At 37.7% G+C, this 25,804-nt stretch overlaps 2 protein-coding genes across 3 annotated transcripts in view; both read left to right on the forward strand.

Annotated features, from left to right (window-relative positions):
• disp (dispatched) overlaps positions 1-25,804 on the forward strand; it is a 139,337-nt gene that overhangs the window by 41,500 nt on the left and 72,033 nt on the right. The window lies entirely within an intron of this gene.
• Positions 941-2,965, forward strand: LOC136842988 (protein FAM200C-like). Its single transcript, XM_067110984.1, has one exon. It carries the CDS (start codon positions 941-943, stop codon positions 2,963-2,965), a length of 2,025 nt encoding a protein of 674 aa, XP_066967085.1.

Raw genomic sequence — 25,804 nt, forward strand, 5'->3', positions numbered from 1 at the left:
AATGCGGAACGCTTGAGGTTATGACGGAAAAATAAATCTACGGAATGAACACCACCATTTCAGCTCCCGATTTCTGCCCCACTCTGGAACGGAAAGAATTTCCGCGTAATTATCAAGGCTGAACAAAAATTTTTTTGCTTTTGTATCTCTTTATTTTTTATAATATAAAATCTATGTTTCTATATCTGTTGAACTGAGTTGTATTTGGAACTAAAAAAGCACAATAAAGTATGAAAATGTTAACTATATTAAGAAGTTTTGGCTGATGTTTTGTTGGTTGTCAGTACAATATCGGCTTAAGACCTCTCTTGTTCCACGGAAGTCTATATTGTACTTGCCTTGACTTATCCCATACTATGTGTAGTTGGTACCCAATATCGCACCATAACCGCATGTTAAAAGTGTATTTGCTGCAACTACTGATATTAAATAGTTGATTTTACTAATGAACCCTAATGTTATCCAGTAACTTTGATGCTGAAAGCGCATAGCCCTTGCGGTCTTGAAAACTTGCATTTCTGTATCAAAGAACTAAACAGCTTCTCGCCACGCACATTTGTTGCAACGAGCATAGGGTTGAAACCAATAGGAATTAGCAGGGTCTTCCACAACCTGCCTCTGTTAGAAATATGGATTAACTTGAATGTCATTGGAATCACGTATTTCTGTAATGAATTGTCCGAACTAAGTTCCTTAAAATCTTAACAATAAATAGATATGATATGTATAGAATTAGCTAATCTCTGTATAAGCTGTAATGCCCCTTTCATAGAGTCTAGCAAAAAAAAAAAAATCTAATTATTACAACTCTTTTGATATACCTTCAACCAAAATGGCACCATCTCCCGATTAGAGATGATTTCATATTCAGTTGACAATCAGGTATCAAGGTCCTTAATGTTTAACAGATTTAATTTCCATATTCAGATAACAGGCGGACATGGCCCCAAGACGCAAGTTTAATCATGCGTGGCTCTCAGATGAGCGATTCAGAGGGTGGCTGAACGAGGTGCTGGGCAACAAACAGCAGGTCTTTTGTGACGTGTGTCGGAAGACACTGCCGGCGGAAATAACGTCTCTCGAGCGCCACGAGACATCCGCCATTCATTCAGCTAACGTCACAAGAAAAGCAACAGCTCTCCTTGAATCCTCTCCATCAACTAGCCAGAACACTGATGCCTTTGAAGATAGTTCCATCAAAGATAAAGTAACAATAGCTGAAGTGAAACTTGCGGGATATTTTGCAGAACACGACATTCCTTTAGATTCTATCGACCACCTCGTAGATTTATCCAAGGATGTATTCAGTGATTCTAGAGTAGTGCAGTCCATGACTTTAAATCGTTCAAGAGCAACGAACGTAATTGATGGCGTAGGGAAAACTGCTAAGGAGGAAATAGTGGAATCTCTAAAGAGGAACAAGTTTTCGATTATTATAGACGAGACGACTGATACAGGTGCTGCAAAATCATGGGCAGTAGTGGTGAAATATTTTGACGTTAAATTTCAAGCCATCCAGACGAGGCTGCTGGATCTTCTAGAAGTACACACTTCGTGTGACAAAGACGAGAGATCGACAGGACAACGTCTCTGCGATTTGATTACGAACTTGCTGTCAGGACATGAAATCCCAATAGAAAATTTGATTGGATTCGCGGCAGATGGCGCCAGTAACGTCATGGGTCAGCACAGTTCGTTAACCAGCAGCTTGAAGAAAATAGCACCAGGTATCACAATTTTTAACTGCGCCTGTCATTCAATCCACCTCTGTGCCTCAGACGCAGCCAAGACACTTCCAGGAAAATGTGAGGATTTGATGAGATCAATTTACACTTATTTTTCTCATAGCTCGAAACGGATGACAGAATTTGTTGAATTTCAAGAATTCTGTCATACAGAACCTCACAAACTACTGCATGTCTCACAAACTCGTTGGCTTTCTCTTCATGGGGCAGTGGTTCGTGTGCTGGAGCAATGGGAACCCCTCACCTTCTATTTCTCAAACAAGCATTTAGAAGACAGATTGACATCTTCACAGTCAATATATGACGGCTTGCAAGACCCATCTGTGCATATATACTTTCAATTTTTAGATTTTATATTGCCACATTTTAACAATTTCGATAAACTGTTTCAAAAGACTGAACCCACCATCCATCTTCTCTACAAGAAATGTAGGATTTTGTACTCGGATATTTTAAGGTGTTATTACATGCCTAGTAAAGTTACTGATAGTCAGCTCGATGTTATTGACCCTAGTGATGAAAATAACTTTATTCCCTTGACTCAAGTATTCTTAGGTCCTTATGCTCATATATCATTTCAAAAACCGAATATAGCCGCAAATGAGACGATGATTGCTGATATCAAAAGAAGGTGTCGACAGTTCATGGTAACAGCTTGTGTTCAAATAAAGGAGAGGTTTTCTTTAGACTCCAAGTTGTTGCAGTTATGCAGTAATTTATCTGTCGCAAATTGTCTAAGAGATGACGCCCTACTAAGTATGCCAACAATGTACGATTTAGCCAGGGAGGTCCCACGAATATATTCAGGTGATTTTCAGAAACTGGATGATGAATGGAGACACATACCTAACTTAGACATCCCAGAAGATATACAGGCATCAAATAATGCGGAGACATTTTTCCTTTATCTTGCAAATGTGAAGAATGGAGATGGTGAACCAGAATTCAAAATTTTGCCCACGTTTGCTCTGAACATTCTTTCCCTACCCACGTCAAATGCCGATGCCGAAAGAATGTTTTCGAAGACGAATTTGATAAAAACCAGAACTAGGAGCAGGCTTGCCACCTCAACCCAAGCAGCTTTAGCAATTGTGTCGGAAGCCGTGAAGAGAGAGGGGGGCTGTGTGCAATTCGAACCTTCTGCAAAGATGATTAAGGTAGTACAGAGAAGCCCGGAACAAGATGAGGACGTTAAGGAAGAACAGGAAGACACACTCTAGGATCAGTATTTGAAAAGTTCTTGCAAGACACACTTCAGGATCAGTATTTGAAAAGTTTTTGCAAGACACACTTTAGGATCAGTATTTGAAAAGTTTTTGCAAGACACACTTTAGGATCAGTATTTGAAAAGTTTTTGCAAGACACACTTTGGAATCAGTATTTGAAAAATTTTTGCAAGACACACTTCAGGATCAGTATTTGAAAAGTTTTTGCAAGACACACTTTGGGATCAGTATTTGAAAAGTTCTTGCAAGACACACTTCAGGATCAGTATTTGAAAAGTTTTTGCAAGACACACTTTGGGATCAGTATTTGAAAAGTTCTTGCAAGACACACTTTCAGTATTTGAAAAGTTTTTGCAAGACACACTTTGGGATCAGTATTTATTTGACACAAAAGTATTTGTTTTTACAAGACACACTTTGGGATCAGTATTTGAAAAGTTCTTGCAAGACACACTTCAGGATCAGTATTTAGTTTTACAAGGATTGGGATCAGTATTTGAAAAGTTTTTGCAAGACACACTTCAGGATCAGTATTTGAAAAGTTCTTGCAAGACACACTTCAGGATCAGTATTTGAAAAGTTCTTGCAAGACACAAGGATCAGTTTTTGAAAAAGTTTTTGCTAGACACACTTTGGGATCAGTATTTGAAAAGTTCTTGCAAGACATACTTAGGATCAGTATTTGAAAAGTTTTTGCAAGACGCTTTGGGATCAGTATTTGAAAAGTTCTTGCAAGACACACTTCAGGATCAGTATTTGAAAAGTTCTTGCAAGACACACTTCAGGATCAGTATTTGAAAAGTTTTTGCAAGACACACTTTAGGATCAGTATTTGAAACGTTTTTGCCGTTAAAATTAGCATTTTTTTTTACTAAGTAATAAGTAGGAGATATCTGAAATATCTTTTGCCAAAGAAAGTTTGATTTTTGTTACAGTATATCTATTCCGTTATAGTAGTCATTAATTCATTGGTATATATTGACCTTGCATTCTAATGCTCCAAATATTTATTATTATTGTTTAGAATCTGGTAGCCTCCTAGGCTGTAATTAAGAGTTGTTTGAAATATTTCATGCTAAAGATGTGTTATATGCTGTATCTACTTTCGTGGCTGCTAATTGGAGTCAGGTCATGTTCAGTACAGGTGTTCAGAGGTCGAGGTCACATGAACACACGGTTAGACTATGGTTGAAGTGATCAACATCTGTTTTGAACAATGTACTTTTTCTTTTTTATAGTGAATGATTTACTTTTTCTTTTTTATAGTGAATGATTTCTAAATGAATGGCTTGTATACATAAAGAATAGTGAATAATGCCTAATGGATAACTTGTGTTGTACATCAATAGTGAATAATGTCTAATGGATAACTTTTGTATAAAGAATGGTGAATAATGTGTAATGGATAACTTGTGTATAAAAAGAACAGTGAATAATGTCTAAAGAATAATTTGAATATATAAAGAAATGAAAAATGTTGTAAGGGTTAACTTGTGCCTACATAAAGAGTAGTGAATAATCTCTAATGAATAACTTTTGTACATAGAGAATAGTGAAAAAATTTCAAGTGGATGACTTGTGTTCACGTAAAGAATAGTGAATAATGTTTAGTGAATAACTTGTATACATAAAGAATAGTGAATAATATACAATGATTAACTTGAATACATGCTAATGGTGAAAAATGTCTAATGAATAACTTGTATATACATAAATAATAGTGAAAAATATCTAATGAATAATTTGTGGATGGATAAAGAATAATAAATAATGTCTAATGAATAACTCGTTTACATGAAGAATTGTGAATAATGTCTAATGAATAACGGATTGTTAGGATAACGTCTTTGTTACGTGACTGTTGTGATCAACATCAGATTTGAACAACGTCTCTATAAGATAATTTTCCTTGATAAAAAAATGTCTACTGAATAACTTGTACACGTACTGTACAGTGCCCTTATTATACAGAAGTAATACAAGAAAGCTTTTATTTCGAACAATACCTACCTATATTGACCATCTGTTTTGAAGAAGTTTTATTTGGGAATAATACTTGTACAGAACAAGGTCTGTACAAGTTTTATTCGTAATAATAGTTGTGTAGAACTAGGTCCGTGCAAGTATTATTGGTAATATATAATACTTGTGTAGAACAAGGTCTGTACAAGTTTTATTGGGAGTGATATTCGTACAGTACAAAGTCTGTACAAGTTTTATATATTGGTAATAATACTTGTACAGACCTTGTTCTGCACAAGTTGAATTGGTAATAATACCTGTACAGAACAAGGTCTGTACAAGTTATATATTTTGGTATAATACTTGCACAGACCTTGTTCTGTACAAGTTGTATTGGTAATAATACCTGTACAAAACAAGGTATGTACAAGGGTTATATTTTGGTAATAATACTTGCACATATCTTGTTCTGTACAAGTTGTATTGGTAATAATACCTGTTCAGAACAAGGTATGTACAAGTTGTATTGGTAATAATACCTGTACAAAACAAGGTATGTACAAGGTTTATATTTTGGTAATAATACTTGCACATATCTTGTTCTGTACAAGTTGTATTGGTAATAATACCTGACCAGAACAAGGTCTGTACAATTTTCATTGGTAATAATACTTGTACAAAACAAGGTCTGTATTGAAAAAAAAAATAATACGTACAGAAACCTACCCTGGACTAGATCATCATAATACAAGAGTGTGTCCGCTCTGGGCAACGTGGCCACGAAACAATTGTCTTTACTGAGTCGTCTGTAGTGTCTGTGCTTGTTTAGATAATAGATTCTTTCCGTGGCTACGTGCGAGAAACGAACAAAAGTATGTTACTAAGGTGGGGCATCTCTCTCTCTCTCTCTCTCTCTCTCTCTCTCTCTCTCTCTCTCTCTCTCTCTTCGTTTCCTCCTATACTACCCAACCAGGTGAGAGAGAGAGAGAGAGAGAGAGAGAGAGAGAGCCCCGCTGGTGTCGAAGGTTGCTTCAGCCAATCAGGTGGACGCGCGTGATTTTTTCCCTGCCACGCCCCCTTAAAGCAGTCTATCTCTCTCTCTCTCTCTCTCTCTCTCTCTCTCTCTCTCTCTCTCTCTCTCTCTGTATATATATATATATATACATATATATATATATATATAGATAGATAGATAGAGATACATGTGCATATGTTTATATGTATATAGTTAAATATATGTATACGCATACATAGATATTTATATATAGTTACATATGAAACCATAGTTTTACTCGAAAATCAACGGTTTGATGTGAAATCTGTTAGTAACAGTTGTTTTGTAACGTCGTCCATTATGAAATATATATTTGTGTGTTTGTATGTGTGTGTGTTTGTATTTGTTTGTGTATGTATGTATGCATGCCCGCGTTTTTTGTGTGTGTCTGTCAGTCTGGTTATCTGCTTGTGTTCATGAACTTCAAATGGGCAAAATGATCAATTTACTCTACTCTTCAGATCCTGATTTTCATGATTGGTCTTTTGAATCCTTCCTGTTGTTAAGGGGAGTAAATTTTAGCAATGTTTATCCAGTATGTCTGTCTGTCCGTCTATGCTTATAACTATTATTATTATTCCTCGTAGCAGGTTCCCCATAATGTATGGGAAAAGACTGAGAGAAGTCTGAAGATGAGACCTAAAGTCTTAACTAAACTTAGTTGAAAATAGTCAAAAGAAGCTCGAAAACCAGACCGAGATTTGTAAAAATTTCAGAAGGTCTGGCAATGAAGTCTGTCTACAGTCATCGTAATGGCAGTATAGGGGTGGATCCGCAAAATCATGGCGAAAAGACAGTTACAGACTCGGACCAAATGTGAATTCGGGGAGAAAGTGCGTACGAAAAGTGAGGTTGGAGAGAATTCATTGCACACCACGTCTTTTAAAAGAAAAATGAATCTTTTGAAAGAAAAATTAATTATTTTTTGAGTTGGCGGTAAATATCCACTGCCGATATTGTTGCAGCTTCTATCTTTCTTCTGATTGGCCGATGGATTTGAATTGTACCTATTTTGGGTGGTGAACTGCGTGAGCTTCCGCCAATCCCGATTAGGTTGAATGATATAGGCTGCCGATATTTACCGTCAGCTGAAAGGAAAGAAAAACCTGACTATACTTCATGGAAACCAATTTCTCATCTGTTGGGAAACGGGACAGTGAAGGAGGTATATTATCCATGGGAACAAGTATGGTACTGAGTAATTGCTTGTCCATCTAGAATTTTTTCTTCGAAATAGGAAGTTTTAATTCATGCAGAGGGGCTCAAGATATAACAGAAATAAGCAAGATTTGCGCTTTCTTCATATTGTTGATCAACAGTGTCCTCTCACGTAGCTGATGTCCCGAAGGGGGTTAGTGCCGTCAGTGCACCTCACGGGGTGTACTGTAGGCATTACTGAAGGTTCTTTGCGGCGTCCCTTCGGCCCCTAGCTGCAACCCCTTTCATTCTTTTTGCTGTACCTCCATTCGTATTATCTTTCTTCCATCTTGCTATCCACCCTCTCCTAAAAATTATGTCACAGTGCAACTGCGAGGTTTTCCTCCTGTTACACCTTTCAAACCTACCTACTCTCAATTTCCTTTCAAGCGCTGAATGGCCTGATAGGTCCCAGCCCTTTGGCCTAAACTCTACATTCCAATTATGTAGCTTATAAGGGAGGGTAGGTAGCAGAAATCTGGATCCAGATTAGAGGACTTTTATGTGTTCCACCAAAGACGATTGTGTATGGCTCGTTGTTCTTCATTGGATGGGGTAGGTAGAGCTCTCGGCTAGCACCCTGTTGGCCCAGCGTTCGACTTCCCGACCGGCCAGTGAAGAATTGGAGGAATTTACTTCTGGTGATAGAAATTCATTTCTCGTCATAATGTGGTTCGGATTCCGCAATAAGCTGTAGGTCCCGTTGCTAGGTAACCAGTTGGTTCTTAGCCACGTAAAATAAATCTAATCCTTCGGGCCAGCCCTAGGAGAGCTGTTAATCAGCTCAGTGGTCTGGTTAAACTAAGATATACTTTTTTTTTCCAGACTTTGGCTGTGAATTGGTGTTAAAATTTGAACAGCAGACTCAGTCAGTTCTTTGAGCTTCCTGGTAAATTAGAGCAAAAGTGACTACAACTGGGAGTGATTAGATCACCACGTTGTTAGGCTTGATCAGTTAGTCTTGGTATGCCCAGTGCCCATCTGTGTGAATTATGAAGCCAAGGTTGATCATTTGCCCAACCTGTGAGAGTTCCTCCTGGGAGTAAGACAGATGAGATTTTGTGTTTAATCTGATTCATCAGCTTCAGATGTGATCACAAGAGCACAGCTCTAATGTTTATCATTCTTTACAGAGTCGTAGCCACACTTTTTCTGTTTGTGTTGCTGGGAGTAGATGGTTATCTGGGTAAGTGAAATTGCCTGTCGATTGTCTGTCATTTATGATGATCTGGAAGTTCTCAGGAAATGATTCATACTCTGAAGTTCCCCAGTTCCTTTCATTTGGTCCCAAGATTCTTTTAACAAGATGATAATTTGCAGAATATGTTTACTTAAGATAGACGTGATGGCACCAATGGGAAATGGGAGGGGGTTTGTTACTTGTGGTATCAGGTGGTCCACATCAAATTTGGCTTGTTCTAAATTAATTTGACGCGAGTTTAAAATTGACAGGTTTTGAAGCCTGTGAACCATGTCTAGGTCTAAAGTTTGGAATTCAGCTGCACCACAATGTGGCTCTTCCTGTCTCTTCTTCTTCTTCTTTCTCTTCTGGGTACTGTTTCAGCCTCTGTTAGGTCGAGCTGAGGGAAAGCCCCTACTCTCAGTAGACATTACACCCATTAGTCCACCTTTCCCCTCGTTTGCTCAGATGAGGTCAGTAATCGTCAAATTGACTTTCCCAGTCCTGCCAATCTTTGGGAGTGTTTTTCTGCTTCCATTTTCCGTTGACTGTGTCGACCTTTCATCCATTAGGGGCTCGTGTATTGTTTACATTGCTAAGACATTTCCAGTCTCGCGAAAAACAATCTGTGTGATAAAAATCCACAGTGATATAGTAAACTATGAGGAACACCGCTCAAGTATTCGGTAGTTTTTGCCTGTTTATTTTACGTGGTAATATAGTTTACCATATATGATTTTGGTTTTTTATTACACAGATTGCTTACATTCTTAGTTAGGCCATTTTTCTTATTCCTTCTTTTCTTTTTCCATCAGGCCAGACTAGATCAGGGAAATATGCTGTCCGTCCCATCGTCGATTGCAAAATAAGTAGATAAATAAATTACTAAATAAAAAAAAATTGACCACATTCCCAGACATGACATACTTTCCTCCCTCCACATCTGGTGTTGTTAGTTGGTATTAAAACATCCCTTCTTAGTAATGATTTGTTTGTGGGGGGAGGGGCGGGCTGGAAGGATGAGGTTGCCATATGCCAACAACGCTTGACTTTCACACGGGGTCACCCATCGTAAAAATGACTGAAAACTTACGCTGCTTCACTGATGGAAAAACAAAAGAACCCGTAACCACCTTTCGGGACACTGCTGGAGCGCCGGACATCCTCTACCCGAGAAATGAACGCAAAAGACCGCTTGTAACAGACCGTGGGAGTCTGGGATTAGCGGAAGTGGGTCAGAGCGAAGCCCGCGAAGCCCTTTGAAATGAACTGACAGACACTGGCAGAGGAAAGCGAAGGAGAAAAGCGAATGCCGTGTATCTGATGCTGTTCGATGATGGATGCTGAATTTCCAGAGGTCCTTCGGGTGAGAAGCTTAGCTTTAAACGAGGGCTCGGGGAATACAATAACATACGGCCTGGTGGAACGATTATGGGTCGCTGCAGTAGTAATAGTAACGGCAAGAGGTATTCGTAGTAGAAATGGTAGTAATAGTAGTGGTGGTGGTAGTAATGATAGTAATACTGCAGTGTAATAGTAACAATTCAGTATTCAGACCAGTGGCGACATTAGTAATAGTCGGGATACTGTAGTAATAGTGAAAAACGTATTCGTAGTAGAAATGGTAGTGATAGTAGTGTTGGTAGTAATGATAGTAATGTTATGTAATAGTAATAATTCAATATTCAGACCAGTTGTCGGCATACTGTAGTAATAGTAAAAGAAGTATTCGTAGTAGAAATGGTAGTGATAGTAGTGGTGGTAGCAGTAATGATAGTAATGGTATAATAGTAGTGGTTTAGTATTCAGACCAGTGGCTACATTAGTAATGGTCGAGATACTTTAGTAATAGTAAAAGAAGTATTCGTAGTAGAAATGGTAGTAGTATTAGTAGTAGTAGTAATAGTAGTAATGATAGTAATAGAATAACACTGATGACTTGGAATTCAAACCTGTGGCTCCAGTTGTAGTAGTCGGGATACTGTCAAATCCTGAACAGCAAAATACTACGTCTGTTAGTAGCAGTAGTATTATAGTAGTAGAAATAGTAGTAGTAGTCGTAGTAATAGTATAAGAAGTATTAGTAGTAGTAGTAATAGTAATAGCAGCGTAGTATTATAAGTACTGAGTGTAAACTTGAAACGTACACATGCGTCGCTTTATGTTCTCAAACAGGTGCTCTTGAGAGAGAGAGAGAGAGAGAGAGAGAGAGAGAGAGAGAGAGAGAGAGAGTTGAAACTCCGATAAATCATACGGGAATGTGGAGAGAGAGAGAGAGAGAGAGAGAGAGAGAGAGAGAGAGCAGAAGAGAGTCGTGGAGGGTGTAGCTCGGAAGAGAGAAAGAGAGGGGTTGGTGTGGGTTGGGTGGGGGTAGGGAGAGGGAGTGGACGAGAGAAGGGTGAAAAGGAAATGACGAAATCCAGGAAACGGAAGAGGAAGTAGATGTGGAGAAGAGAGAGAGGAGAGAGAGAGAGAGAGAGAGAGAGAGAGAGAGAGAGAGAGAGAGAGAGCACCCAATTCTGATGATCCGACCGAATTCCCAACTCTCACTCCTCTTCCCAGAAGTGATGTCGGGATAGGGGAACGAGAAGGGATAGATGGAATGGGAAGGAATAGGTGAAATGAGAAAGGAAGATGAGAAATAGGAGAACTGGAAGAGGTGAGAGAGAAAGAGAAAGACAGGAGAGGAGTGGAAGGAAAAACCAGTAAAAAATGGGAAGAAACAGACCACGATGAGGAGACTGATAAAATAGGAGTGGAGGAACAGGAGAGAGGAAGAGATGAAAGATAGAAAAAGAAGCAGAAAGAGACGCATAAAAGAGAGAAGGAGGGGTAGGGATTTGTGAGAAGAAACACCGATGACTGTTGGAAGATTAAGGGATAGGAGGAATATGGAAAGTGAGGTAAAGGGTGATAGTACGAGTAAGAAAAAGAGGAGAATAACAGAAATTATTGAGTAAAACATTGATCATGAGAACCACTGGAATAAAGAAATCACCAAGATTACGTAAGAGAGAGAGAGAGAGAGAGAGAGAGAGAGAGAGAGAGAGAGAGAGAGAGAGAGAGAGAGACATTCATTAGCTTCTTTTTAAGGAAAATTCTAATTTATGTTAGCGCATGAGAGAGAGAGAGAGAGATTAACGGCCAACTGTGACGTAGAGTTGTTGCCCATTATGTTAGTGCATGAGAGAGAGAGAGAGAGAGAGAGAGAGAGAGAGAGAGAGAGAGAGAGAGAGAGAATCACAAACTTCGTATTAAGGAAAATTCTAATTTATGTTAAAGCATGAGAGAGAGAGAGAGAGAGATCATAAGCATCTTGTTAAGGGGAATTCTAATTTATGTTAGTGCTTGATAGAGAGAGAGAGAGAGAGAGAGAGAGAGAGAGAGAGAGAGAGAGAGAGAGAGAGAGAGGAAAATTCTAATTTATGTTAAAGCATGAGATTAAGAGAGAGCCATTTAGTTATCATAGGCATCTTGTTAAGGAGAATTCTAATTTATGTTAGTGCATGAGAGAGAGAGAGAGCAGAGATGTTAGAGAGAGAGAGAGAGAGAGAGAGAGAGAGAGAGAGAGAGAGAGATTAATGACCAACTGTGATGTAGAGTTGTTGCCCAGAAACTGAAAATAACAATTAGTAGATGTAGTAGCTCTTGTTGTTTCTGTGAGTTGCTTGTCAGTTGCATGTTCTCCCAAGCATTAAAAATCCTTCATTACCTTTAGTGTTTCATAAGTCTTGAGAATACTTCAGGCCATACTCATCTTGAATGTTACATAACAAATAGCGTGTAGGTTGAATAACAGCTGGGTAGGAGAAGGCTAGTGGGAATATTTCTTTTGCAAATTTAGCCTCTACATGGCCTTAAGGGAAAGAGAGAGAGAGAGAGAGAGATATGGAAACTACGTGTATATATATATATATATATATATATATATATATATATATATATATATATATAATATATATATAATATATATATATATATATATATATATATATATATATATATATATATATATATATATATATATATATATATATATATATATATATACATACTCACATGTGTTACTAACCGGACCTCATTCGAACTGGGTTGTATCCAGTGGAGATATTTATTCAAGAAAAGTTACAAGCTTTCTATCTGGAAGTGTGTATGTACATTTGAATACATACATACAAATACTTTCGACAGAATATTTTTTCCTTTTGCGTTCAAATAATGTTAATAACAAGTTGAAACAAGTCTTACACCGTAACACTCGTTTGTACATGTACGCAACCAGATTCCAAAAATATTTTTGCCCAGTTCGTTATTACGTTGAAAACTGATTCGAGGTATGTTAAAAAAAAAAAAAAGTGTGAAGGTAAACTGTTCTGGTTTTCCCCTGGTAGTGGAATTTTTTTTCCCCTGGGTTAGTTTAATTTTTGTATTTTTTTCTCTGGTTAGTGTAATTTTTAAATTTTTTTCTCTGGTTTGTGTAATTTTGTATTGATTTTTTATGGTTAATGAATTTTTTTATTTATATTTCCCATGGTTAGTGTAATTTATTTATTTACCCTGGTTAGTGTAATTTTTTTATTTATTTTTCACCAGTTTGTAATTTTTAATTTATATTTTTCACTGTTTAGAGTAATTTTTAATTTATTTTTTCTCCGGATTAGTGGAATTTATAATGTATTTTTTCCTTGGTTAGTGGAATTTTTATTACTTTTTTTCTCATGGTTAGCGTATTTTTTTTTTGATTTTTCCCATGGTAGAGTGATTTTTTTTTTATGATGGAGGGTTGTTGACTTAAGTGGGGTTTTGGTACCTTCCTTCCTCCATCATTGTACTGTTGTGTTTCAAATTTCGAGGCTTCGTCTTTGAAGTTGTCGAAATTTTCTTTGAAGTTGTCGAAATTCTCTTTGAAGTTGGACGAAATTTTCTTTGAAGTTAACGAAATTTTCTCTGAAGTTGTCGAAATTTTTGTTGAAGTTGTCAAAATTTTCTTTGAAGTTGTCGAAAAATTTCTTTGAATTTGTTGAAAATTTTCTTTGAAGTTGCTGAAATTTTTTTTGAAGTCAAAATTTTTTTTTTTTAAGTTGTCAGAATTTTCTGTGAAGTTGTCGAAATTTTCTTTGATTTGAAGTTGCCGAAATTTTCTTTGGAGTTGTCGAAATTTTCTTTGGAGTTGTCGAAATTTTCTTTGAAGTTGCCAAAATTTTCTTTGTTGTCGAAAGTTGAAGTTCGGAAATTTTTTTAGTTGTTGAAAGTTGAAGTTGTCGAAATTTTCTTTGAAGTTTCCGAAATCTTCTTTGAGGTTGTCGAAAATCTCTTTGAAGTTCAAGAAATTTTCTTTGAAATTGTCGAAAATTTCTTTGAAGTTCAAGAAATTTTCTTTTGAGTTGTCGAAATTTTATATGAATTTGCCGAAATATTCTTTGAAGTTCAAGAAATTTTCCTTGAAGTTGCCGAAATTTTCTTTAAAGTTGCTGAAGTTTTCTTTGCAGTTGCCGAAATTTTCTTTAAAGTTGCCGAAATTTTCTCTGAAGTTATCGGAATTTTCTTTGAAGTTGCCGAAATTTTCTTTGAAGTTGCCGAACTTTTCTTTGATGTCGAAATTTTCTTTGAAGTTATCGAAATTTTCTTTGAATTTGCCGAACTTTTCTTTGAAGTTGTCAAAATTTTTGTTGAATTTGTCGAAATTTTCTTTGAAGTCGAAATTTTTTGTGAATTTGCCGAAGTTTTCTTTGAAGTCGAAACTTTCTTTGAAGTTGTCGAAATTTTCTTTGAAGTTGCCAGATTTTCTTTGAAGTTGTCGAAATTTTCTTTGAAGTTGTCGAAATTGTTTTGAGGTCAAGGTCCTGTGAAGATTAAGAAGTATAACATTCTTCCCTTTAAATGTGTGCATGTGTTATGAAGTCAACTTGAATTGGTTATTGTCAAGGTTAAGAGAGAGAGAGAGAGAGAGAATTACATAATGTAATAAACTAGGAATAAAAATAAAGCGATAATCTTTTAATGGATAAGTTTTATACTTTTTATATATATATATATATATATATATATATATATATATATATATATATATATATATATATGTGTGTGTGTGTGTGTGTGTGTGTGTGTGTGTGTGTGTGTGTGTGTGTGTGTGTGTGTGGTATGGGGGAGAGAGAGAGAGAGAATATAAAGAAGATAAAGATCATTCTTAGCGATCAATAGCTCGTTCCATAATAGCGACCAAACGAAGCCTTTTATCCTTTGGGGGATGGGGTAGGGGGAAGGGAAAGGGGGGGGGGGCAGGGATCGAGTCTAGCGCCGATGGAAGATAAAAAAAAGAAGGAAAAAAAAGATTCCGATCTTAATAGAGGAAAAGGATTCTGATCTCATAAGAGGAGGAGGAAATCCTTTTACGAACCGCCTCATAAATGATCGACCGAATTTTTTTTTAATCAAAATCTTTTTTATTTCTTATTTTTTTATTCTTGGAATTTTGTTCGAAGGATAGTCGGTTTGTCTGAGTAATTCTGTTTATATCTTTGTTATTATTATTATTATTATTATTATTATTATTATTATTATTATTATTATTATTATTATTATTTTGTTGCTGATTGTTGCATTGGAGATGTTGATGACATATCGTAATAATAATTTAATTATTTTGTTATTGTAGTTGAAGGAGGTATCGTGTTTGTAGAAACAAAAGTAATTGTGCTTGTGGTCTTGATGTGTTATTATTATTATTGTTGTTTTTTATGTTGTATGCACAACATTTGCTATATTTGACCATTTCACATTTTTCCACATATGTTTTTACTCTATTGTGCAAAAATCATGAGACAGACTCCATACCCAATTCCTTTTGATTATCTCGGCCAACGACACTGGAAAGACGCCTGTTCTTCCGTCTTCCAGACTGTCCACGCCATATCCCGAAAAGTCAAGTTTGAATTTCAAAGAAATTTTTTGGAAGGGTGGGCCATATGCCAAGAGAGAGTTGATTAGATTTTGGGGTGGATGCTGATCTTCGGTGATCAGTTTTTTTTTTTTTTATCTCTAAAAAGTTATTGAAGGAATTCAGAGAAATTCTTCGGATGTTTGGCTACAGTTCTAAAGAAAATTCAGTTGCAAATCCAATTTTTTTTTATTAATAACGTTACTTCCGTAGAGGGTTGGTGTGGGGTGCACTGTAGGCATTACTTAAGGTTCTTTGCGGCGTCCCTTCGGCCCCTAGCTGCAACCCCTATCATTGCTTTTACTGTACCTCCTTTCATATTCTCTTTCTTCCGTCTTACTTTCCACCTTCTCCTAACGATTATTTCATAGTGCAGCTTTCAAACCTTTTCACTCTTAATTTCCCTTTCAGCGCTGAATGGCCTCATAGGTCCCAGCGCTTGGCCTGTGGCCTAAATTCTGTATTTCATTAGACTGGTCCACTGGTATAGTGGTTAGTATCGTGGCATGCCGCTCAGATGATGCGGGTTCGCGTCTCCCTAGGGCGATGAAAAATCACTGGTTCTGTATCATGATCGGTTACTGGCCCAGTGTGGGGTCTGCGGTGGGAGGTTGAAACCAACATTCTTTGAAAGCTTGAATTTCAAGCCAATGGCCCCTTTGGTGTGCTTGTTCCATGTGACGTGGTTTAATCTACTGAAATAATAATAATAATAATAATAATAATAATAATAATAATAATATGATTAAGTAATGTTATCTCCATTCATTATGACAAGACGTTTGGTGATGTTTGACGAACAAAGAGGAATTTATTTCTGGTGATAGAAATTAATTTCTCGTTATCTCCATTCAGTAAAATAAATCTATGACAGGAGGGTTAATCAGCTCAGTAGTTTGATCTTAGTTTGATTTTAAGAGAATGAATTAATGTTGGTATAGGTATATGCTGGCTTGCTCTTTATGAGTGCTCTCCAGTTATTCAGATCTTCTTGAAAGTAACCGATGGCTTTAGTTATGTATAATAGTAACACCTCACCTTAACGGTTCTCAGCTTATTGGACTTCCTTAGCGGACTTCCGTACTTATCGGACTTTCGGACTTTCTTCCATACTTAGCGGACTTCCATATTTAGCGGACTTCCATACTTAGTGGGCTTCCATACTTATCGGACTTCCATACTTAGTGGGCTTCCATACTTATCGGACTTCCATACTTATCGGACTTCCATACTTAGCTAACTTCTGTACTTATCAGACTTCCATGCTTAGCGGACTACCGTACTTAGCGGACTTCCATACTTAGCGGACTTCCGTACTTATCGGACTTCCATACTTAGTGGACTTCCATACTTAGCGGACTTCCGTACTTATCGGACTTCCATACTTATCGGACTTCCATACTTAGCGGACTTCCATCCTTAACGGACTTCTATACTTAGCAGACTTCCATTCTTAGCGGACTTCCATACTTAGCGGACGCCCATACTTATAGCTGCCATTTTAGGATGATTTTTTTTTACCATTTAAAGCAGTGGTTCTTAACCTTTTTATTTCCGCGCCCCCTCTAAGAGTTGGTCCTTCCCTCCACGCCCCCCCCTTCCATCCATGAGTAAAATTCCCTCCCAGATTTAAAGGCAAATAAAAAAAAAAGAGAAAGAGGTATTTTTTATTCTTTTGGGAATGAATTAGTGAGATACTTGACACTGCTTCTTAACGACTCTTGTTAAGAGAATAAGGAATATAATTAGACTTTTTTATTTATCCTTAGGGCTCGCCCCCCTCTCCCTTGGAAATTGCTGACGGTGCTCCCCAGGTTAAGAACCACTGATTTAAAAGATGTGATACACTCATATATTAACTTAGTAAATTGAATGTTAGTGTACCGTACAGGTTAAATTCCAAGTCAGGAACTACGTATGGTCCGTAGGGGGTTAGTGCCGTCAGTGCACCTCATACGGTGCACTGTAGGCATTACCTAAGGTTCTTCGCAGCGTGCCTTCGACCCCTAGCTGCAACCCTTTTCGTTCCTTTTACTGTACCTCCGTTTATATTTTCTCCCTTCCATCTTACTGTCCACTCTCTCCTAACAGCTGATTCATGGTGCAACTGTGGGGTTTTCCTTCTGTTACAACTTTCAGACTATTTACTGTCAGTTTCCGTTTCAGCGCTGAATAACCTCATTGGTCCCAGTGCTTGGCCTGTGGCCTAAATTCTATAATCAATTCAATTCAACCCAAAGCGTATGCTAAGGTGAGGTGCTGATGTACTAATAGGGATATTCTTATATAACATTTTTTCTCACATTCACTCCATATTTCTTAAAATAAATGAGTAGTTCCACCTCATTCTCTTCTGTTTTCCTTTCTACTAAACTTTGGGGATAACTTCAGAGAAACAAGGACAGCATTCACCCCCCCACAATGTACTTAGAGTACTTTACGGTTTTGGGAGTTGTATCTCAAGGAATATCTATGCATCGTCTAAACGATTTCACACGTTAGTTTTTATTTTATTTGCAACTTTATGGAGGCAGTTGTTTATTGGTCAGTGTGAAAACGCGTACTAATTCAATATATCATGTGATAACAGAAAATGGCTCAAAAGAAAATAATAAACTAAGAATATTTTATGAAAAAGATGCAAGTTCATGTGATACTAATTCAGAAGTGGAGTCCAAAACCTACCTCCTTTATTCCTGAAGAGGTATGAAAGTCCAGGTCGTTAGCCCAAGGGAAATGGTGTTATCCGAAAATCAGGGTAGCCCAAGCACTGTCAGCATCTTGACCCTATCATATCTTTAGTTTTTGTCCATACTATATAATCCCAGGCTATCGTGGCTTATAACCAGAGGCTAATAGGTCATAGCCTTGTATTCACAAGCCCTATACTATAATCCTTATTTGTATTGACAGATCTTTTGCTGTAAATCCTTATGTAGGATGTTTTCTCAACATATTCAGCTGTCTCTGGTAACAAAAAATGCCCATGTTGATTTAAGTACAAATGCAAAGAAATACGGAAGATATGATACATGCAGATGCTCTTTTAGGTATAAGAGACCTATTGGGGTCTCTCTCTCTCTCTCTCTCTCTCTCTCTCTCTCTCTCTCTCTCTCTCTCTCTCTCTCTCTCTCTCTCTCTCTTCTGAGTGCAATGACGATTATGACCCCGGAGTCGCACTGGGTACAGATAAAGGCTTTGGTAACATGTATTTTTCTTTATTCTTCTACTATATAAAGTTTTTTGTGTGCGCCTTTTGAAAGAAGTAGAAAAGAACTTTTAATTTAATTTATCACATTTGTCAAGGTTGCAGTTGTATGTACACGATTCAGTTTGCTTTGAGCACAGGTTTGGATGTTATCAATCCTTTGTAACAGCCAACGTATCCAGACCCATTTTACGTATGTTTAATTCTCATTTCAAGTTGGAGGATCTGGGAGGATCTGTTTTCATGGTATCAGTCACCTCATAAGCTACGTAATTGACACCCTGATACTAACTACGCATTGTACATCTTATCTTCTAAGCGTTGTGAACATAATTGACACCCTGATACTAACATCATAATGTACATCATAATTATCTTCTAAGTATTCTGATATTTCTTGGGTCTTGAGGGCCCTTTATTTTGTCATTTTTCGCACAGAATGGTGACTCTTTCTATGGAAACATCTGTTTCCTCCCAAACTTGGAGAATCATACACCCTTTTGATTCTCAGAAGACAACAAGAATTGCTGTGGTGCAAAGCAGACTGAATCTATCTCACGAACGCAAGGCATTATTGAACTTTCCCTACCTGTATGATATTCTCTCTCTCTCTCTCTCTCTCTCTCTCTCTCTCTCTCTCTCTCTCTCTGTCTTAGGGGTTAAAGGCAGTGGTTGAAGAGCAGGGTAAGGGCCATGTGGGTTGGAGGTCATGAAATGTTGAGGATAAACGAGACACCGCTCCGAGGCTATTTGCCTCTCATCAGGTTTAACTGCCAAGCACATTGTTCCAGCATACTCCTCCCCTCCCCCCCCCCCCCTCTCTCTCTCTCTCTCTCTCTCTCAACCACCTTCGTAATCTCCTCACACCTCGGCCGTGCGTTAGTTTCATCTCTCTTCCCTTGGCGCCTCCCGTCCTTCCCTTCCACTCTCTCTGTTCATGCTTAATCTCTCTCTCTCTCTCTCTCTCTCTCTCTCTCTCTCTCTCTCTCTCTCTCTCTCTCTCTCTCTCTCTCTGATTGTATGTTGTCCATATGCCAAGAGATTTAATTCATCTCTCTCTCTCTCTCTCTCTTGTGTATGTATGTTTTCCTTATACCATTGTGTTTAAATCTCTCTCTCTCTCTCTCTCTCTCTCTCTCTCTCAGGTTGTGTGTTTTCTATATGCCAAAAGATTAACTATCTCTCTCTCTCTCTCTCTCTCTTTGTATTTTGTGCAAGTATGTTTTCCTTATATCATTGTTTAAATCAAATTCTCTCTCTCTCTCTCTCTTTGGTCGTATAGTGTCCATATGCTAAGGGATTTAACTCATTTCTCTCTCTCTCTCTGATCGCATGTTGTCCATATGCCAAGAGATTTAACACATTTCTCTCTCTCTCTCTCTCTCTCTCTCTCTCTCTCTCTCTCTCTCTCTCTCTCTCTCTCTCTCAATCTCCAGTATCGTCCGTTGATTTGGCGTTAGCGAGGGAAAACAAATAAAGGAAACGAGGTCACCTCTGTCTCCTTGATATGCCCTACTCGCTCGCCTATATCATTTATTGCAGCCTTCGGTGGCACTTTGACCTTCAGAGCCGCCGAGAGGTTTCTTGCGGCCTGATCGTTCGCTCTCTCTCTCTCTCTCTCTCTCTCTCTCTCTCTCTCTCTCTCTCTCTCTCTCTCTCTCTCTCTCTCTGGTTGTATATTGTTCATATGCCAATAGATTGAAGTCTGTTTCTCTCTCTCCTTCTTTCTCTTTTGTGTATGTATGTTTTACTTTTGCCATTGGGGTTAAATTCTCTCTCTCTCTCTCTCTCTCTCTCTCTTCTCTCTCTCTCTCTCTCTCTCTCTCTCTCTCTCTCTCTCTCTCTCGTTGTTCTGATTTGATTCGAGGCCGATTTCGTCCGTGGAGGAAAACGCAGCTGCAATTTGGCACTAATTGTTTCCCTTTGCCAGCGTAGAGTTGGGACGGGGTTGTATTTCCACCAGTTTGGCTGCGTGCGTTTGTGCTCTACAGGTTATTTCAGGAATGTTTTATATTCTCTTTTTACTATTTTTTCTTTAGTAATAACAATGATAATACAGTAGAGTAGACGCCTACTTTGATAACAAGCACTTTACTATGCACTGCAATTTCCCGTTTGTATCGAGGATTATCGACCAATGTTTACAAATTTGCAAAGAAAGGGTCAATGTTTAACCAAATTTCAACGCAAAGAATGGGTCATATATATATATATATATATATATATATATATATATATATATATATATATATATATATATATATATATATATTAATGTATTTTAATTAGGCTTCTTCTTGAGAGTATTATGTGGACTTGCCATGAACATCGTCTTGCCCACATACAGAATACCCTAAGGTGGGGTATATATATATATATATATATATATATATATATATATATATATATATATATATATATATATATATATATATATATATATATATATATATTAGGCGTCTTCTTGAGAGTATTAAATATATGGACTTGCCATGAACATCGTATACAGATTCCCCGTGGGGGTGGGGGAGGGTGGTAATACCGTCAGTGCACCTCACGTGGCGTGCCGCAGGTTTTGTGAAATGATGTTTACAGCATGCTTCAGTCCCAAGCTGATTCCACTTTGTAGCCTTTTACTTGACCTCCATTCCCGCTCCCTTGATTTCATCTAGTTGTTTAATCAGTTCCGATGCCTCTTTTCACTCTTGAGAGTTGAGGAGCAGAAAGTGTCCCAGCTCTTGTCTTTGTTAGCAGAATTTTCATCAGTCACGATCGCTCATTACGGAATAAAGAATTAAGATTTTTAAGATTAAGATTTTGCATGCTTGTATTTGTGGGGTTAAGATTTTCAAGTGTTAAGATGATTTCACTGCACGTTTATATTTATTTTATTAAGATATTTAAGTTTATATTTTAATTAAGATTTCAAGATATTTCACTTCACGCTTATATTTGTGGGATGAAGTTTTTTAAATATTAATATACTTCACTGCACGTTTATATTTGTGGAATTAAAATTTTAAGTATTAAGATACTTCACTGCACGCTTATGTTTGTGGAATTAAGATTTTTAAGCATTAAGATACTTCACTGCACTCTTATATTAGTAAAATTAAGATTGTTAAGTATTAAGATACTTCACTGCACGCTTATATTAGTGGTGACCTTTCTATATTGATACATTTTAGTTGTCATTCACCAATGATAGCCTGGAGAGTCGAAGGTCAAGGTCTTTATGCTTATATCCTTGACCAGGGTATAAGCAGAACTTGTGAGAACTGATGGATCGACGTCCAGTCATAAATATCCTAAATCCAAGAAGGCGTCAGCTGAATTTCCAAGGTTTAGGACGATTGTTTTATTCTGGATTATCTGGCGTCACAGCCACTGGGCTCACTGATGCCGAGGTCTTAGCGTGATGTGTTGTTTCGCCTTTACAAGAAATTTCTTAAATTATTATGAGATGTAAATCATGCATTGAAATGGCGGGCTGCTGGTCGTGATTTTTGAATGGATTGAAATTGCTGTTCGTGATTGAGAATTGTAAATCATGAAACGATTGAAATAACGGGTTGCGTGATTTTTGAATGTAAATTATGCATTGAAATGACGGGCTGCAGGTCGTGATTTGAGAATTATAAATCATTGAAACGACGGGCTGATTTGAGAATTATAAATCATTGAAACGACGGGCTGCTGGTCGTGATTTTTGAATATAAATTATTGAAATAACGGGCTGCTGTTCGTGATTTTTGAATGTAAATTATGCATTGAAAAACGGGCGAGGTCGTGATTTGAGAATTATAAATTATGCATTGAAACGACGGGTTGCAGGTCGTGATTTGAGAATTATAAATCATGCATTGAAATAACGGGCTGCTGTTCGTGATTTTTGAATGTAAATTATGCATTGAAATGACGGGCTGCAGGTCGTGATTTGAGAATTATAAATCATGCATTGAAACGACGGGCTGCAGGTCGTGATTTGAGAATTATAAATCATGCATTGAAACGACGGGCTGCTGGTCGTGATTTTTGAATATAAATTATGCATTGAAATAACGGGCTGCTGTTCGTGATTTTTGAATGTAAATTATGCATTGAAACGACGGGCTGCAGGTCGTGATTTGAAAATTATAAATCATGCGTTGAAACGGCGGGCTGCTGGTCGTGATTTTTGAATATAAATTATATATTGAAATAACGGGCTGCTGTTCGTGATTTTTGAATGTAAATTATGCATTGAAACGACGGGCTGCAGGTCGTGATTTGAGAATTATAAATCATGCGTTGAAATGACGGGCTGCTGTTCGTGATTTTTAATGTAAATGATGCGTTGAAATGACGGGCTGCTGTTCGTGATTTGAGAATGTAATTTATGCATTGAAATGACGGGCTGCTGGTCGTGATTTTTGAATGCAAATTATGCATTGAAATGACGGGCTGCTGTTCGTGATTTTTGAATTGCCTGTGGCAGCCTGTCAAAGATTTGAAAAGGTTACGTAATTGTTCACAAACTTGATAGTACCTTAACAAGATAGAATTTTCCTTTGCCTTATTATGCATCTAAACTTTTGGGCTTTTGTGGTAAATGAACTAGAAAACAAGTAAAAAATGCGCCGAACAATCGAGTTTTCTGTACAGCCGCTACAGCGTATAATTAAGGCCACCGAATAGCGATCTATCTTTCGGTGGTCTCACTATAATGCTGCATGTGCCGCGGCACATGAAACTTTAACCGCCGCCCGGTGGTGACCTACCCTATATCGTTGCCAGAAGCACGATTATAGCTAACTTTAACATTAAATAGAATAAAAACCACTAAGGCTAGAGGGCTGCAATTTGGTATGTTTGGTGATTGGAAGGTGGATGATCAACATACCAATTTGCAGCCCTCTAGCCTCAGTAGTTTTTAAGATCTGAGTGCGGACAGAACAAAGTGAGGACGGACAGACAAAGCCTGCACAAAAGTTTTCTTTTACAGAAAGCTAAAAATGTGGAAATTAGATTCCTTGATTTTCGATTGTAACTTTTTGGCAGCCTCCCATTAAAAGCCTGGAATCTGGAAAGGAAATAAGCGAAGAAGTAACCCCCTTGCGTAGTGGGATTCGAAATCACATGCACGGGTAAGAGAATGAAGAAAGGTTTTTAATTTCAGCTCAATAAAACACCGACACTTGTCAAATTCGTCTGAGCGTTTTGGCCTTTGAAGGCTTAATATCCATAATCGTCCATTTCTTCTGCTAGCTGTAGAACCCCCTCACCCCTATTTATCTCTGTCTCTTCCTTACCCTATTTCCTCCATTTCAATCTGGTTGCGAATCCAGTCGCCTTGCAATAGGACGACGCTGAAATATTCGTCGAGAAGATTAACCGCCCACACGCCGATAGCAGATGTATAGGATGATCAGATTAACTCAGCAAAAAAAGAACCTTGGAAATTTTAGGGTTGTATCAAGTGGGTATTGAAAAGACACGAAGCCCACTCACGGTCCAGACATTCAGAGGTATTTCGGAAGATTCCTTTACTTTCGTTGAATCGGGAGACGGTTCTTTGGTCCTCCTTTGCTGAGGAGTTTTGCGATAATTCGCTGTCTTGGGCTGGACAACGCATTCGGTCGTCTATACTCTTGTCAAAACGCCTAAAGTTCTGTTATGTTTTTTCCAAGCCTAAGACTGAAAAAAATATTAGCTGTCTTAGGCTAAACCACGTTTCAGTCGTCTATACCCTTGTCAAAACGCCTAAAGTTCTCTTATGTTTTTTCCAAGCCTTGGACTGAAAAAAATATTAGCTGTCCTAGGCTAGCTAAACCACGTTTCAGTCGTCTATACTCTTGTCAAAGCGCCTAAAGTTCTCTATATTTTTTCCAAGCCTAAGACTGATGAAAATATTAGCTGTCCTAGGCTAAACCACGTTTGAGTCGTCTATACTCTTGTCAAAACACGCTTCGATTCTTTATGTTTTGTTTCCAAGCCCAAGACTGCGAAAAAAAAATATGTACAGTCTTAGGTTGAACCACATTTCAATCGTCTATACTTTTCCCAAAAAGAGTTTCGATTCTTTATGCTTTTTCCAGGCTTAAGACTGTAAAAAATATTTGCAGTCTAAGGCTGAACCACGTTTCGATCGTCTATATTCTTCAGTCGTGTATACTCTTGCCAAAAAGCGTTTCGATTCTGTATGGTTTTCCAAAGCCTAAGACTGCAAAAAAATATTTGCAGTCTGAGGCTGAACCACGTTTCAATCGTCTACACTCTTCAGTCGTCTATACTCTTGCCAAAAAGCATTTCGATTCTTATGTTTTTCCAAGCAAAAAAATTAATATTTGCAGTCTTAGGCTGAACCACATTTCAATCGTCTATACACTTCGGTCGTCTATACTCTTGCCAAAAAGCATTCCGAGTGTATACATTTTTTTCCAAGGTAGTACTTCTATCCCGTGTATTCACTGACCAAAGAATCTCTCGATTCTTTATGCCCAAACAAAGTAGCATTTTAATCCCTTGTACTCACCGGCCTCAGATATTTCGATCGTTTATACTCTCATGTCAGATATTTTTATCCGTGATTCTTTGTTTGTCAAAAGTGTTTTGATCCTTCGGGCACAGCAATAGTATGGATTAGATCCCTTGAACCCACAGATCGGGGAATGCAGTGGGTATTATTCGAGAAGATTATTATATATTATTATTATTTGGTCTACCACAGTCATCCTATTCGACTGGGTGGTTTTTATAGGGTGGGGTTCCGGGTTGCATCCTGCCTCATTATTATTATTATTATTATTATTATTATTATTATTATTATTTATTATTATTATTATTATTATTATTATTATTATTATACCCATGCCATCAAAAATGGCAGCAGTATGAAATAAAATAGAGACGATAAGCCTGACCTTATAATTCTTTCATATACGTCCCGTCGGGAATCTCATACTATGGTACTTTCATTTTGCCAACCTCACAGGATCTGACCCAATGCTGGACGATGGTAAGCATGTGATATAGAGCTTATTATTGGAAGGAATTAGATGCACGGAATTCCGTACACAAATCATACACAAGAATAAAGCCACGATGTAAATGTAGTTTCCGAGACGCCGCTGAGTGCCAGTATATTCTTGTGTATAGTACAATCTCTCTCTCTCTCTCTTTCTCTCTCTCTCTCTCTCTCTCTCTCTCTCTCTGCTTTAATGTCTGTGCTACTTTAAGTTTCCACGGAGAGAGAGAGAGAGAGAGAGAGAGAGAGAGAGAGAGAGAGAGAGAGAGAGAGAGAGAGCGCAGAAGTG

Source organism: Macrobrachium rosenbergii, chromosome 10, assembly GCF_040412425.1.
Source record: "Macrobrachium rosenbergii isolate ZJJX-2024 chromosome 10, ASM4041242v1, whole genome shotgun sequence".
NCBI lineage: Eukaryota > Metazoa > Arthropoda > Malacostraca > Decapoda > Palaemonidae > Macrobrachium > Macrobrachium rosenbergii.

Bases quoted from the DNA above. Each gene is read 5' to 3' on its own strand.
- LOC136842988 (XM_067110984.1), top strand. From the start codon at position 941: ATGGCCCCAAGACGCAAGTTTAATCATGCGTGGCTCTCAGATGAGCGA.